A 15,775-nucleotide genomic window follows, 5' to 3' on the forward strand; every position below is an offset into this window, starting at 1 on the left:
TATTTTTTAATAATAAAAAACATCTTAGATTGTATACATAACAAATTCTGCTCAAGCAAACAAATACTTTCAACTTCTTTGCGAGAATTATGTATCGAACTTCCATTTACTGCACCGATTATTTTTTTGTTTAACATTTTTAAAAATGCATAAGTCATTGCGAGTAATTTATTAAAATTAAGATATGAATGTGATTATGCATTTGTTAAATTGTGATTTAAGACCACAACAACAAATCTGGGATTATCGACATTAATGCCGATGGATCACCCCCCAGCAGAAACCGGCATATAATTCATAAATCATAGCTGCAAACATATTTAAGCAGTCTAAACCAATTTTTTTCTTATTAAATGAACACATTTCTGCGGAAGGAGCTGGTAGGAACGTTGGGTTGCTCGGTCAATGGCCAGGGTCAACGGCAGCGTGATGTATTCCGCAAATATGCCTGACTGTGAGGGCGGGCACAAGCCGGCGTGAGTAGGTTAAACGTTGAGTTTTATAAGGGCACCATGGGGTGACCAGCCCCTCCCCACCCAGCCCCACCCCTCCCACCCCCCACCCAGCCCCTCCCCACCCTCCCCACCCAGCCCCTCCCCACCCCACCCTCCCCTCCCCACCCAGCCCCTCCCCTCCCCACCCAGCCCCTCCCCTCCCCACCCAGCCCCGTCCTGCACGACGGACGGGCACAATAATCCCCTGTGGGCTGGTGTAACCAGGAGGTTCCTACCAGTAATATAGAGTAAGTGCATACATGATATTCAATGACATAACAGTATTAAAACGTATCTCATAAAAATGCACTATAACTACATTTTTTTTATTTTCTGTTGGTAAATTATTCACAAAGCACAGACAGGTCACAATAGAGTACTGAAGCAAAGGTTTTCGTCCAATAATTATCAGTGGAACTTATTTTACAATGTCATGATATTTGATTTATAGCAGAAGGCTTTTTGAAAGTAGCTAACAAAGAAAGCCGTTGGAATATCATCAGGCCAGGGTGAAAAAAACGTGCAAAAGTGCAGCATGCTACACAAACCAATGCTGCTCTGTGAGAAGAAGGCTACAAAAAGTCATCGGGCACATTAAATAAATAATTGTGTAACATTTTACACCACCGCCTGGCACAAAGCTAGGCAGGGAGTCTTTCTCAAATGGAATGTACCGTGTGTGCAATGCCATGGCCATTTCATCACAAGCAGCCTCCTCCATGCTCTTTCACCAATTATTCAACACATTTAATTTAGCAAAGTAAATGTGCAGCAGTGCAATTTGTTGCCAATGCCACTGCCAGCAGAACTGTCTCCACGAGAGAAAGCCCTTCTAGTGGAAAATTTCGCCTCCTCTTCAACACTGGCCAAGCATCTTGGAATACATGGGAGTACCCACACTTTAGCCCACTGTATGCGACCTGCCGATTGACGAATTGAATAAAGCTAGTCAATGCATGTACCTGTCAAACAAGATGCACGTCGTGGTGTCTGGCATGGTGTGTTCCCTTACCCTGGAATGTCTGTCTCAAGTTATCAGTTCAAGGGCAGTTCCATGACTCAAGCTCCCTCCATCCCATCCATTCCCACTTCCCCCATCTCTCAAAATACTGCATCAGAGTTCTTGAGCCATAACTAGTGGGCAATATTTAACTACACTCTTGAATCTGTAATAGATAAAGATCTACATCATTAGACCTCCTTTGCCAGTAGCAATATATATGAATAGGGTTTTTCCCCTTTTTTCTGGCCACAAAACTGAAACCTTTTTACAAGGAATCATTTTTTTACAAACACAGTGATAATATATTATCTAATATATTATCTATTATATTTTCTAATATATTATCTAATATATTATCACTTTGGTTTTTGTTTGCATTTTGACCACAAATATTGCAGACATGATTCCTTGTAAAAAGGTTTCAGTTTTGTTGCCAGAAAAAAGGGGAAAAACCCTATTCTTATATATTGCTACTGGCAAAGGAGGTCTAATGATGTAGATGCTTACCCCGAGCCCTCATTACTTTAATATTGCATTGTCGTTAAGCTGTATGCCTTTTGGCGTCATCTGGTCTAGCACCAATTGAGACCAGGCTCAAAAGAAAGCCGTCTCTGGTGTTGACCAATCAGTTTCAAGCACAATGCATATATTATCACTGGTTTTTTTTTGTATTTTGACCACAACTATTGTAGTTAATGCAGACATGATTCCTTTAAAAATGTTTCAGTTTTGTTGCCAGATAAAAAGGGGAAAACCCCTATTCCTCTCAGTAGATAAAGAGTTTATATATTTCTTGAACTGAGCAAGGTTATAAAACCCTTGGAAATGGCTTCCTCATGCCTTCCTCAAGTGTGTTTTTTTTAAGGTGACACCATCAACCCATGCAGTTTTACATCATACCTCGTGGATAACCCTGAAACAGATATTCATAAAGCAGGAGCTTGCAGATTAAAGCTCTCCGACTCAAATTCAGTTTATCTTCACGCATCAAGCAATCTTACTGAATTATTTTCCTTATTCTCGACACTGTATGCCTTGAATGAGTTTGCGGGATGTAAAACGCAGATGAGAATTGGCTCCCACTGCTCTCCAGAGTCTACAGAATGCACCTCCATCCGACTGTTTATGTTAGGACGCAGACCAGATTTGGCACTTCTTTTCTTCGTGCAAACTTATAAAAGCAAAAGAAAAATGTAACGACAGACCACACAGAAATATATCCTACCACTCTCAAACATCACGACTTTACATTTTGGCTTAAAACTTGCTTGACTGCAGGAATTCATATTATTTGTTCTTTCGATAAAGTCACGTAGAAAAAAAAGTAATAAAAGTAAATAAAATAAAAACTACGACGTTTCGATCACAACACAAGCGACCGTCTTCAGGAGGAAAAAATCGCTTGTGTTGTGATCAAAACGTCGTAGTTTTGATTTTATTTACTTTTATTATTATTATTCTATCTACGTGACTCCAGAGTCTAGAACCAAAGAATATCACGACTTTATTTAGACTTACCCGCACTGACCAACGTGGTGAAGTAGGGTCAAATGAAATCTCTATGACTGACATGGTATGGGGGAGGTCTTCCCCTAATAATTGATTGACAAGAGGCTTTAAATTAGTCCACACAAACACACACTTTGTAGGCCGCTTTATTGCAAATTAATGACCTGTTAAATGTTCCCCTGCACTTGCCTACACGTTTGTCCCCACGGAGGTTATTGATGCCTTCAGTGCACTGCACACTTGTTTAACGCACCCAGTAGTACGTCTCATTTCAAAGTGTAAAAAGAAGAAACAAATTGATGGTATGCAAGCACGATGAAAGTTTTCATTCAGTTATGAACATGAAGTGCAAATTAATTTCAGTGCTCATCCATAAATTACAATTGACAGCGTCCTGCACTTAGTGAGGAATTTACCAGCCACTCCACGCAGCAACACATGAGGACAGAGTAACACAAATAATAATTAAAGGTCTCGGGTGAAATGCCATGATGTCACGGAGGGTGAGCGCTGGCACACAGGGCTATACCGAATAAATGAAACTTGAAACACATGTGGAGGATGCGGCATTTCGCAGGGCACTGTCGGCTCAGCCCCACAGCGCTCATCACACAGAAGGAGCTTGGACACACCGGTTGGCACCGACCGGGTAGGGGGGGGGCAGGCAGAGATACGGGCAGGAGCGTTCACACACCTCCTCGACACCGGTCACAGGTCACCCTAAATTCTTCCCCTTCGTCAGCCTCTCCAGCGCCAGCTTCCGTGCCGTCGCCTGAGAGCCGAGCAGAGCAGGGTGCACAGCACAAGGCTTATTTATAACTAGCCCGTGTAGGCTTGTATGTTCCACAGCAAGGTGGCATGACCACACAACCTCTGGCTATGTGGCCCTAAATTCCAATGGCTTCAATTGGACTGTTGACCCCAGTGAAGCGCAGTAAAGTGCAGCGCAGTGCCCTGAGAAACCATCGGTCTGTCTGTATCTCGGTGTAAAACAGCAATGGAGGTTGAACAATAAAGGATTCAGCTCTCATATTCACTGCATTCGATCTTTGTGCACTGAGCCGTTAAACATGTAAGATTGCTGTGAAGCTAGGATATGGGAAGTTTTATCTTTCAGACTGCACTACCATCAAACACAGACCTTGCCGTGGTGCAGTAAAGTGTGGCTTCTTTACGACATTCTTTTTACAGCAGCTGTGTAATTCCAATGCCGGTTTGTTTTTCTCCAAGGTTATGCTTTGCTGGCAAACCTCGCAAAGCAATCCTGCGCTCATGCAAAGTGGTCAATGAGAAAAGAGGGTCACATTTTTCTGTGCCCACAATGGCTGACCCCGATTGTAAAGGTCAACATTCGTGACCCATGTTGGCTATTGCACATCAGTCTGGGCAAAATATACCTTTCCACCACCGTCATTAACACCGCCATACAACAGATATATATAGCAGGCTAACCCTTCAGGCAATGGACTTTTTTCTAAACAAAACAAATAGGCAATTGCCTCAAAGCGTTTCTCAACTACATTTTTCAATCACAAAAGAACTGAGGTAGTTCTGATAAGGATCAGCCTCGCTCATGCTTTTCGGTCAGCCAGCTCATCTCTCCAACAGGAGGAACTCACTGAGAAGGAAGTTCGCTGCTTCTTCACACCCAAACTGGTTCTCTGCACAGGCATGTGGCCGTGCACGTCAAAAGGTTAACAATGAACGTGGGGGTAAAACCAAGTTTTATTACACGACAAAAATGTGTCGTTATACTGCGTTGGCAGTGGCGAGCAAGCAGAAGTCGTAAATGTATCCAACACGTTCATCAAGAACGCCGTCCTGAAATCATGAAACGTGTACAAGGTGACGTTTTTTGGACAATGGCCTTTTTTCATAAACGTTGATCGATCAGGTTGCAAAATAAACTGCTTGTAGCTACTTTAACTTGACGACATCTGGGCTCAGCCCAGGCAGGGCAAGTAGGATTGCGACCTCTGAGGTACAACAAAAAAACAGGACATATCAGAGTCAGAAAAACATCTTACAATGCCATATGTGCGGAGAACTACATACTTATGCATTTGTTATGAGTGTTGTGTGTACCTCAAAAAGACTGTTTCTGGGTCACCCAGCTTAAAGACAAGTGCTGCTAGGTTATCATTTGACATCCTCAATTCTTGGTGGCTTCGTAAATCTCGGGCATGCCAAGACACAACCCACTGACAAATAAACCGCTGGGCTCAGCAACAGCAAGACAAAAGGGAGGAGTTTTACCTTTCCCCGTATAACAAACCAGGAACCTTTTCACAAATATCTCAACGACGTCTGAATATATCTCACTTTGCTGAAAGCGGGCAAACTATTTTTTCACGCAAATTACAAACGGGAACACTAGAGGACTGTACTGTACTGGCAATAGTTTATACCTGCGAAGTTGTACAGAGCAAAGGTTAAATCCTGCCACGTGACACGCAGTTTTATGGGCCAACTCGCCAACACCTTAACAACACAAGTGACATGCTCATTGTGTGTACAAAAGTCCAAGCAAACTTTGCCGCACAGTAGTAACGTACCGAATGTTCTCTATAACGCTTCAACAGTCATCATTATTATCATCAGCCATGATCAATCCACTGCTCGATGAAGGCCTCCTCCCCAAGCCAACCCTGCGATGTTAAAAATCAACCCCAGCACCTGAACATGAGAGCTGAGTTAATCACTTCACCCCCTCTCGTATGCGTTCCTTTCCTTTCCAGCTAATATCCTTTTTTCTGACATGTCCTTTTTTGTGACATGTCCTTTTTTGTGACATATCCTTTTACTTTTCTCAACAGATTGAATTACATCATTAACCTGCGTATGTTGTATGTATGCTGAACGTCTTTCGCACCATACGTATCCAACCGTGCCAATCGGAGGTGCGGGTGAAGAACAACAAACTAAACACAAAAAGTAGCTCTAAAGAAATTAGTGTTCTATTTTTCAAGGTATCACAGCGCTTCATAAGTACAGTACTGAAACTGCAACTTGTTCATTTAATACACCCACACCAATTCGACATAAAAACATGAAAACATTTTTTTTATCTTGCCTAACTTTCGTGTGTGCGCAAAACCGGTCGATTACGACTGAAGTTTTGCAGGGGGGCACAGTGCAGTATTGTGAGCAGGAAAGCAACAGCACATGGCACGTTTCACTTTTAGAATTGCGAAGGCACAGCCGAAAGCCGTGCCAGATCCATCGTTATCTTCCAAAAGAGCAGACAGACCCTTTTGGCTTAACCTTCCAATTACCTCATTTCCTTCGAGATAAATACGGGGGTGCACTATGTTTAATATTACAAAACAATTACAGGGCTTTGTCAATCCACTGCGGGATGAAAGCCTCCCCCCACACCACATCAACCATGGGGTTTAATTGGCCATACTTCGGCATGATGTTCAGTGCGGGTTGGTGAAGGAGTTTCCCGGATTCATATCAGAAAATCACGCACCACGGAGTTAAGCTATGGCTGGGACTCGAAATCTAATAAATAGGTCCTTAGCGCGGTGCCCAAAACCCTGTCGTGCTTACATTCATTTGAAATAGGGCAAAAAAATCTGTATCATTAATTACGAGGAAACATGTTTCAGAAGAAAACTTAATTGCATTACAGCGTGTTTAATGTTTCACAGTTCAGGCAAGTGTTGGTTTGACGCTTGTGCAAGTTCCAAAAATGCCATGACATTTACTACCGAGAACTTGTGGTATATAAATTGACTTTTTGTGTTTGCTCTTTGCTCTTTTTGGAGTGTAGCTCAATAATGGAAATGGCTTTATCTAGACAGAACTCAGAGAAGTGCAGTAATACAACTTGTCAAGGGTCACACATCACATTGTCAGTATTGCTGCAAGTTTCCCAGATAAGACTATGAAACATAGAATAAACGGATTAACTTTGCTATGCTTCTAAGTGTTACTAAACTTATTTGTGGACTGCAGTGTGCAACAATTTATTCGCCACCCTTCCAGCATTTAAACGAATTGTCACAATTCGCGGTTGCAATTCTATTTAAGAAAAACATCTATTTTTTCCTGTGTTTACTATATTCTTTATATTGTTACTTGTTTTTTTTCTCCAATTTGTACGGGATTCGTCGCCTCCTTCTGCCCAAGTACACCAATCGCATTTAATATGCTTAGGTTATGAATCATTAATTCATACAAACACAATTAGATACATCAATCATGATGGATTGATGCATTGTTACATAATGCTTGCAAGCCAGACATTATGTTTCGTGTGACTAGTCACCAGGCCATGGATTCCTCTTCCCAATATTAAGCTTTATTATTTTTGGGATATTTTTACAACAGCCATGAATTATTTTGTTTATATATGGGCATTTCTGCATCTTCAACCTTGTGTCGTTTTCTGGCTTAATAGTGATGGAGCATGTTTAAAAATAAAAATGTACAGTATTATGCAGTCAGAAAGTATCTAAAGCGAATACCAGTTCTATATTTCTTATTCACAGCACATATCTATCGATAAAGCAGTGAAGGCAAAATGAATTGCGTCAGCAAGATGATTACCGATTAAACATCGTTCTCGTCTAGTTATCCATGCATTCGTTTGCCTCCTCACTCCTGCTTGTGACACCTTTGTGCCCCACGAATATGGTGCGTTCAAATCAATCATTGAAAAAGCAGCGTTCATTAATACCACGCGACTAACCAAACTGTCAAAACGAGTGCCTTTTCCCCCCACACACGAAGCTTCTCCTCCCAGCGACTCGTTTCAGCTCCGCAGCGCCGACGGTTGTGGGCTTTTCAGCTGGGAACATTACATCTCATGCCGGGGGTCAGTCTGGGGTCAACACAGGTAAATACAGCCAAACAGAAACCCGTTTGTGCGACCCCAGAAAAGTAACAAATGACCCCCGATGCTCAGGAACGGAACACAGACACCCTCACCCCCACCACCCATTATTGGTTTAATCACATCACGGTATTTCCAGGTCGGCTGTTGTTTACCTGTGCCACTCAGCTGAATGGAAGGGACACACCTGTGTAACCCCCCGCACGTACACTGCTATCACAGGCTATTATTCCATAGTATACTGCTACATTGTGTTCAATTTCTAAGCCAAACCGTTTGAGTATTATATATACTAGAAAGCTTTTCACGTGCAAACATTAACCAAGCAAGAGTGGTATTTGTTTCCTCGAATTAATAAGCTAAACAAATATGCATGATTTATTTAGTATATTTAACAGCTTAGTCCACTATTTTACAAATACAGTATTCCATCCGTTTGCATACAATGCTCACGTTAACAATGACTATAACAAATTCGTTTACCTATACAAGGGTCACATTCTCACCTCACACTCTACGAACATTCTTGTTAAAGTACTGGGAAAGCGTGTTGATTTTAAATTGCATTTTCAAAACCATTGACATTCGCCTAGCTAATGTCAACTTCATCATCATCATCATCATAAGCAGCAATTGATCAATCCACCGCTGGATGAAGACCTACCCATGCCATCGCCATCTCTGACAGTTATGCAATGTAACGTCGCTTAATCTAACAGATGTCAGTGCAACACCTGCGGTTCTGCTGCGTTTGAATGATCTGATCACTCCGATGTCATCCCATTTGTAGCAGTCTCACGGCAGTCCCAGTGTAAGTCACTGAAATTGCTGTGGATGAGTGTATTGTTGACACAGACACTGATGTATGTATGTAGAACCTCTTTCGCACCGCACGTACCCAACCGTGCTAAGGGCAACACACTAAACATAGAAAAACTCGCCACTGCAGTTTTCACATTGGCAGACATCGGCCCTGTGTCGTCAACATTTTACAAACAATATTCTGACTGGCTGGGTTAGCACATGGCACGTGATAGCTTGGAGATACTGGGATGTGTTTACGTGGCTATGAGCAGAGGGCAACTGGAAGTGGGGATTGTGGTGAGAGTTCAGTTTGTGCTGTCTGCCCTGTGGAACAATATTACCTCACAGATTAACAGTTTACGTAGCTAAAATAACTGCTCTTTTTCATTAGATTGGTGGAAAGTGTCCAGCAATTCCTTGGCACATTATTAACAGACGCCGTACTGTATTCCTTAATCACTTTAAATAAGAACAGCTGCTTCGTGACTACCAATTCCATGCACGCATACAGACACTACTTCTCTCCCTAGATATGTACAGGCAGTTCATTGTCAAAGCTGTAGTCATCGTTATCATCAGCAGCGATGGCCAATCCACTGCTGGATGAAGGCCTTCCCAAGCTGCTACCATCTACCATGATCCTCTAATGTAATAATCCACCGAGCACTTGCACACAAGCTGATTCCATGAAGGCTCAATCTCACAACTAGACATCCTCTCAGACTCGTCACATTCATTGGCTGCCAATCCACCATTATTCTTGCCCATCCGCCATAATCGCTTCCAGTGGTGATGTGTCATGTCCAAGCCCTCTTACTGTTCTGAACGGCTTGAATTATGTATTTAACCTGCTTCAGCGCTCTAATCCATGTGCCATCTCCCAATGTGATCCCAGGCAATCATCTCTCCACGCTTCTTTGCGCACTTTCAGTTTTTCGGTTAATACAGTATACTGAAATTGGACGAACGCAGCTGACATCGGAGACTGTGATAGTGATTCATTTGGTTACAGAAAAGGAAAGTAAACAATATCCCTCACTATATTTTCAATATCCGCTCTGATCAAAAGCATGAAGGGCAGGTGCGTGCAGTCTTGCATCATGAACATCCCTCGGCAAAAGATACGCGTGCTTTTTGTCCGACACAAGAGGCAACGCGTTGTGTAATAACACAGTACAATTACTCATCAAAGCCTTTGATTACATCTAGCACTGTACACACCTCGCAGGCATATGACCTATCTCGTCTGATCTCAGAAGTTAAGCAGGTTGAGCCTGAAAAATGCTTGGACCATTATTCAATTATATTTTTAATAATTGTACAAACAGGTCGTTAAGGGGCTTGCGGGGGGTGGGAGGGTGTACGTGGTGGGCAGCAGAGATGAATGCAGAATGTCCATGGTTTAATTGGACTCGACTTGTATGCTCCCACCTCAGTTCTGCCCACCTTCACCAACCCGCACTGAACGACTTGGTGAAGTGCAATGTAATGGTCAAAATAACGCACGGCATGGGGCGGCCCTCATCCAATAGTGGATTGACAACAAAAAAGCTGTAACATGTTCACGTGAATACAGATGATTCCGTCCCAGTCACCACTCCCCCCTCCTCTCCCACACGCCCTCGCCCATTCACTGCAGGTGGAACTCAGTCGAAATAAAGACGGCTAATGGATGCCCACGGTTCAGAGGCGTCCAAAGCTTTATGACAACTTGTCTGGCCCCGCAGTCGCGTCGCGGGGCCGCGTTTCAGCAGCGGAATGTGGCACGGCGTGGTTTCGTACAAGTTGTTCCCTCATATAAAAAAAACTGAACCGACTCGCTTAGTCAGGCAGCCGAGATTACTCTGAGAGAGGAAGAGGAGGCGGCGTAGAGAGAGGGAGAGACTCCGAGAGAGGAATAGGCGGCGGCGTAGTGAGAGAGACACTGTGTCTAGCGCAGTTCGGAATATTGAATTTGAGCTCCAAAGCTCACTCGAAAAATATTTACCAGCATCACGCACGCACGGCAAGGATTGAGTACACCCGGTGTTATTTTTGTTTTGGGGAACCGAATGTGCACGCATGCAAAGTCGTGAGAAGAAAGGATTCGCCTGTTTATGCTTGACAATATTATCCGAATTATAAGACGCTCCAGAAAGTAAAACGCAACCCCCCCCCGCCCCGAAACGCGTACCAGGTCTCAATAAATTAATACAAATCGATCACATTCACACACACACACACGTGTTTTACTCCAGAGAAAGAGTAATGGTAACCCAAGCAAGTCAACGTGACCGGCAAATTGAGAGAACTGGTGGGGGGGGGGATGGGGGTCACAGTCCTTGCCTGGAGTGGGCCCCCATACCTGCGCTAGGCGTGACACGAACGCCACCCAATCTTGATTTGAAGTTTTCGTGACTGCAGGGATCCATATACTCTTTGGTTCTTTCGGTAAAGTCACGTAGGCATAAAATAAATAAAATCACGACGTGTCGATTGCAACACAAGCAATCATCATCAGGTGGTAAAACCACAGCAAGAAAATGTTGTTGCTTGTGTTGCAATCGAAACTCCGTGATTTAATTTATTTCATACCTACGTGAAAGAACCAAAGAGTTACGCCACCCACACAACACGTCTTCTCCCTTCAACGTGGTTCGCTCGCTCGCAACACAACAACAAGCCCTTTTAGTCTCACACCAACAGGGAGGCGAATGCGGTGTCAAAAAAAGGGCACGCGACAGGGTTTTATTTTTTTGACACCTTTGCACGGCCAAGGTAAAGAGGTTTGCACGCCATCGTTACGCTTACCGCAACAGGTGTACACACAGGAAGGATGCATAACGTTGTGTGGGGACACTGCAGCAGAACAAATGAAACATTTTTTGTTCGTATTTTATTTTACAAGGTAAGGCCCACTGAGCCATGTAGCTCTTTTTGTAAGAAGATACCTGACTATCACAAATAATAACTGTGTGGAAATGTATAGCAGCCAAATACTAATTTAAACGCATTTGATTCTAAATGTTAAGGGAAAACCCGCAGGACTTGGGAGAAAAAGCCACGCAACAACGGGGAGAACATGCAAACTCCAAATATGCAGGTGTCAGTCAGGATCGGAATCGAACCCATGACCTCGTGTATACCAGGCGAGGTAGTTAATATCTCACCATGTCACAAAAAACTCCACAGTAGTAATAACACTGGCCTGGAAGGGAAGCACATGTAGCACACACAGGCGACGTTTCGGGCAATGATCCTTCAGAATATCACGTCAATGGTGTACAAGGCAAGTACCTGTCTTAAGGGTTTAATAATCAATTACCAATCACACACAGGAGGCTTCTTCTGACCTGACATTTTACAGAAATAAGACCCCGCTGTTTCGAACGATTTTCTTTCGTAAATCATTGACGCGAGCCATCCAATTTGACGTGATTCTGGGCACAAACCTACGCAGTGGAATTTACGCAAGCGCTCTACGAAGCCCTCGTGCGGTCTATGCTTACTGCCAGCATACGTGAATGTTGCACGGACTTTCAACTCGGCTCCTTCACACGACACTGCGTGCGGTGTGTGGTAGGAGAGGGGGAACGCACACGCACGTCGTCGTATGGGGAAGAACCGACAGCTCTTCCTTCTGCGAAGTCTCACAACAAGCAGAAGTTTTTAACAAACAAAAAACAAGCTCGACTTCGCGCTCACTCACCTATCTGCGAGTGCACCTTTCCGACAGACGCCAATGCACAGACCAGATGCAGCACTCCCATTCTCCAGAGCATCGACCGCATTTCGTTCGTCGACGGTTGCACACCAGCATAAATCACCGACCACACACCAGTTAAGACGGTTTAACTTATCCTCCGGGTTAACGCAAGGGTCGAGGTTAAGCAACAAAACCACTGATGGCAACACGAGCAGCAGCAACTCCGAAATGAAGGGGGGCGTTGTGGAAAGTTAGAGAGGGTCCCCGCCGGGACACGCAGAGGGGGAGGAGTACGTTGTGTTTCGGAGGCTGCAGCGAGAAAAGCGACGTTCGGTCGCTCCCAGGCGCCGTGGCCAATAGGCTGCGGGGTTCGTAACAACCCCCCCACCTCCGCACGTCAGTGTTAAAACTGTGGTGGAGGCGCTCTTTGGCAAACACCAACGCCAGAGAGAGAGAGAGGGAGCGAGCGAGCGAGCGGAGGAGAGGAACGCCCACGTGCTGAGTTGCCCCCCAACCTCTTGGGAGCTTCGCTCTCCCCCCCCAAAGCAGTGGCCTCAAAGTTAATTGCAACATTTAAACCGCGTTGGATATGCGTACTGCATATGCACGTGTGCGCGATTTAAATCGACGATTTCCCGTGGTGTGATGGGAAGAAACACTAATCTTGCAATCCAGACATTCGCCGTTTCGATCTCCTGGCGCGGCAACCTAAAAAAATGACACATGTATGACATCCATCTCGCCTGTGTCCACCCATCATTAACACCATTGAAGCGCCACAGTCGATCCGGCACTCGGCAGGTTCCCTTGGAGTGGGGTAAAGTTTGGGTACGAGAATACCCACCTCTTCCAAGATGCCTGGCCAACGTGGAAGAGTAGGCCAAATACCCTCTTGCAGCAGCTTTATATCGACCCACAGACACGCACAGACATCCTCTTCCTCAGATCGAGTGGTGGTGGGGGGAATCATCTACGAGTTCTGCGGAAAAAAGACCTTCACAGCTCATCGGATTCCTCAACAATAAATATTCTGATTCTGAATAATGCTCTGAATGTATTCCCATTTCCAGACCTGGTATACATTTCGCGAAGGCTGTGGCTACTGTTTACTCGTCTACCAGCAATCCAGAAAAACAACGTAAGTGAGATTTTAATCCGTGGTAAAGTTGTTGTTCACAACTTGGCGCTGTGTCGCGAGACTTCGTGAAATATTGAGGGATTATTCATGCATGAGGGTCATGCAGCCAATGGGAAGGCGACGCCACAGTGGGACCTTTCTGCTATCCCTTTACGGCGCACGTGCTCAGGTGTGCAATATTTATGATGGAGGAATCCGATGAGCTATAAAGCTCCTTTTTCGCAGATGTCCAGTCGGGGGGGGGGGGGGAGTGTTGGTCTGACTGCACGAGGAGCCGTTTGTGTCGAGAAAGTGCGACGCGCATTTCACGGGAGACCTCGCATATTTCTGAACGATAGTGGCGATTAGTGGCTGCATTCTTTCCATTGCCCCGCTATGGTGCACGCGTTGAGCAGAGCATGAAATCAGATAGGATGTGCAAAATGCAGCCCGCTAAACTGTACCGTGTCGCGATTCGGCGATTGTTACCGACTTTGCCTCATTTCAGCCGGCAAAGTCTTGAACGCTGTCATGGGAAAATGGCACGCCACATCCATCTCGCTTTATTTATCCTTTCCTACGATGAAAACATTTTTAGTTTTGCTGGCTGGTGGCTGACTGGTGGGGACGTCATCGCGCACACCTGAGCGCGATGACGTCACAGTGCGCACGTGCATGGGCAGTGCTGGTTACATGCTAAACATGAACCTGTGCATAGGATTGTACGAATATAGGGTTCACATAATTTAAGATGGTTGTGGATACGCGCACCTTGGAGGCTTGTATCGAAGTCGTAATGCCCTATACCCTACACCAAGCAGGTAACGCAGCGTTCCGAGAAACGTCGAGTCAGAAATTCATCTCTGGCTACTCAACAAGTCACGAGTGTTGGACGTTCTTTGTACAAGCCGACTTAAGCGTGTCCCATTGATTTACATTCACGATTTGCGGAAATAAATGACAGTGTAACAATTTATTTTAAATTTTTGTCCCTGGGGAGTAAGTGTTATTTCCTAATTGCTTACGTCTTAAAAGTACAGAAAATGGCTATTATTCCCCACAAACTTTAGCTTTTGTGACCAGGACAGTGATATTTAGAAATTTCCCTATTTTCCAGAAAATTCCAGATAGATTCAGTGCTGAGTAAACTTGGAGTAACTTCTAGAACTTTCCAATAATATAAATAGTAATATAAATACAGGGGCCTTAAGCCCACCAGTTCAGTTTAATTCCAGCTGCCTACGTGGATATATATCTGCATTTTTCTGAGATGGCATCGAGAGGCTGCAAGCATTCAGTAGACGCATTTTGCTATGTCTGTGGAAGCATCTGCTAAGATGTGTGGCTTCTTGGGCAATCACAAGGTCGAAAACTATGTGGAACTGGTTGAGACTGGTGAAGATCTACGGCACAATGGGCTCTGGGATTGCCCTCAAAGTCCATATCCTTGATGTTCATCTTGATAAATTCAAAGAGAACATGGGAGCGTACTCGGAGGAGCAAGGGGAGGGCTTCCACCAGGATATACTGGACTTTGAACGCCACTACCAAGGACAGTATAACCAGAACATGATGGGAGACTACATTTGGGGGGCTGATTCGTGAAAGTGATTTAGTGTCATCGTACATCTCGAAAAATTAACCCGTAAAAACAAAGTTTTTCACTATAAATCCTTTAAATGCGTGTTCAATTGGCCACAACCCAGCCCACATTGGTCTTTGAAACGGGCGGCTAGAGTCCTCTCGTCCTCTGGCTTGAGATGGCTGCCACCTATGGGTCAGATTATTGCCTGCCACCATTAAGCAATTGGTAATTAAATATAATTGTTTTTTACCTAAAAAGTGTAAAATTTGGGGAAAAAAATGTCACGAAAAGAAATTGTCACGCACAACGAGTCTGTGTGCAAAATGTCAGCTCGATTGGATCACGGGAAATGGGTTAAAAAACGACCGAAAGATTTGCATGGTCGTAAGCGCGCAAGCAAGCAAGCAAGTGAACTTAATATAAAGGATTTAAAACCTACTCACTTCTAAATATTTTGTATACATTTTTGCATTACTTTAGTATAAATCAATGTTAATTTTGATTCATGTTGGGTTTTTTCTGACTTTATGTGAACGAAAAGACACAAATTCGCCCATGTTCTCATTAAAAATAGCTAAATTTCAAAATATCACCGTCCTGGTCACAAAAGCAAAGTTTGTGGGGAATAATAGCCATTTTTTATACTTTTTTGGTATAAGCAATTACAAAATGACACTTACTACCCAGGAGCAAAAATGGTGTTACATAGTGTTACTATTTGTGCCAAAAGCACCG

General features: G+C 44.0%; 1 protein-coding gene across 1 annotated transcript in view; it reads right to left on the minus strand.

Moving 5' to 3' along the window:
* The window catches only part of LOC144940819 (receptor tyrosine-protein kinase erbB-4-like), a 73,405-nt gene extending 60,765 nt beyond the window's left edge, over window positions 1–12,640 (minus strand). Inside the window, exon 1 of the mRNA XM_078867254.1 lies at window positions 12,342–12,640. Within this exon, the coding sequence (XP_078723380.1) occupies window positions 12,342–12,423 (82 nt within the window). The 5' untranslated portion in view covers window positions 12,424–12,640. The remainder of the gene's footprint in view (window positions 1–12,341) is intronic.
* Window positions 12,641–15,775: the final 3,135 nt, after the last annotated feature.

This window comes from Lampetra fluviatilis, chromosome 2 (assembly GCF_964198595.1).
Source record: "Lampetra fluviatilis chromosome 2, kcLamFluv1.1, whole genome shotgun sequence".
Classification (NCBI taxonomy): Eukaryota; Metazoa; Chordata; class Hyperoartia; order Petromyzontiformes; family Petromyzontidae; genus Lampetra; species Lampetra fluviatilis.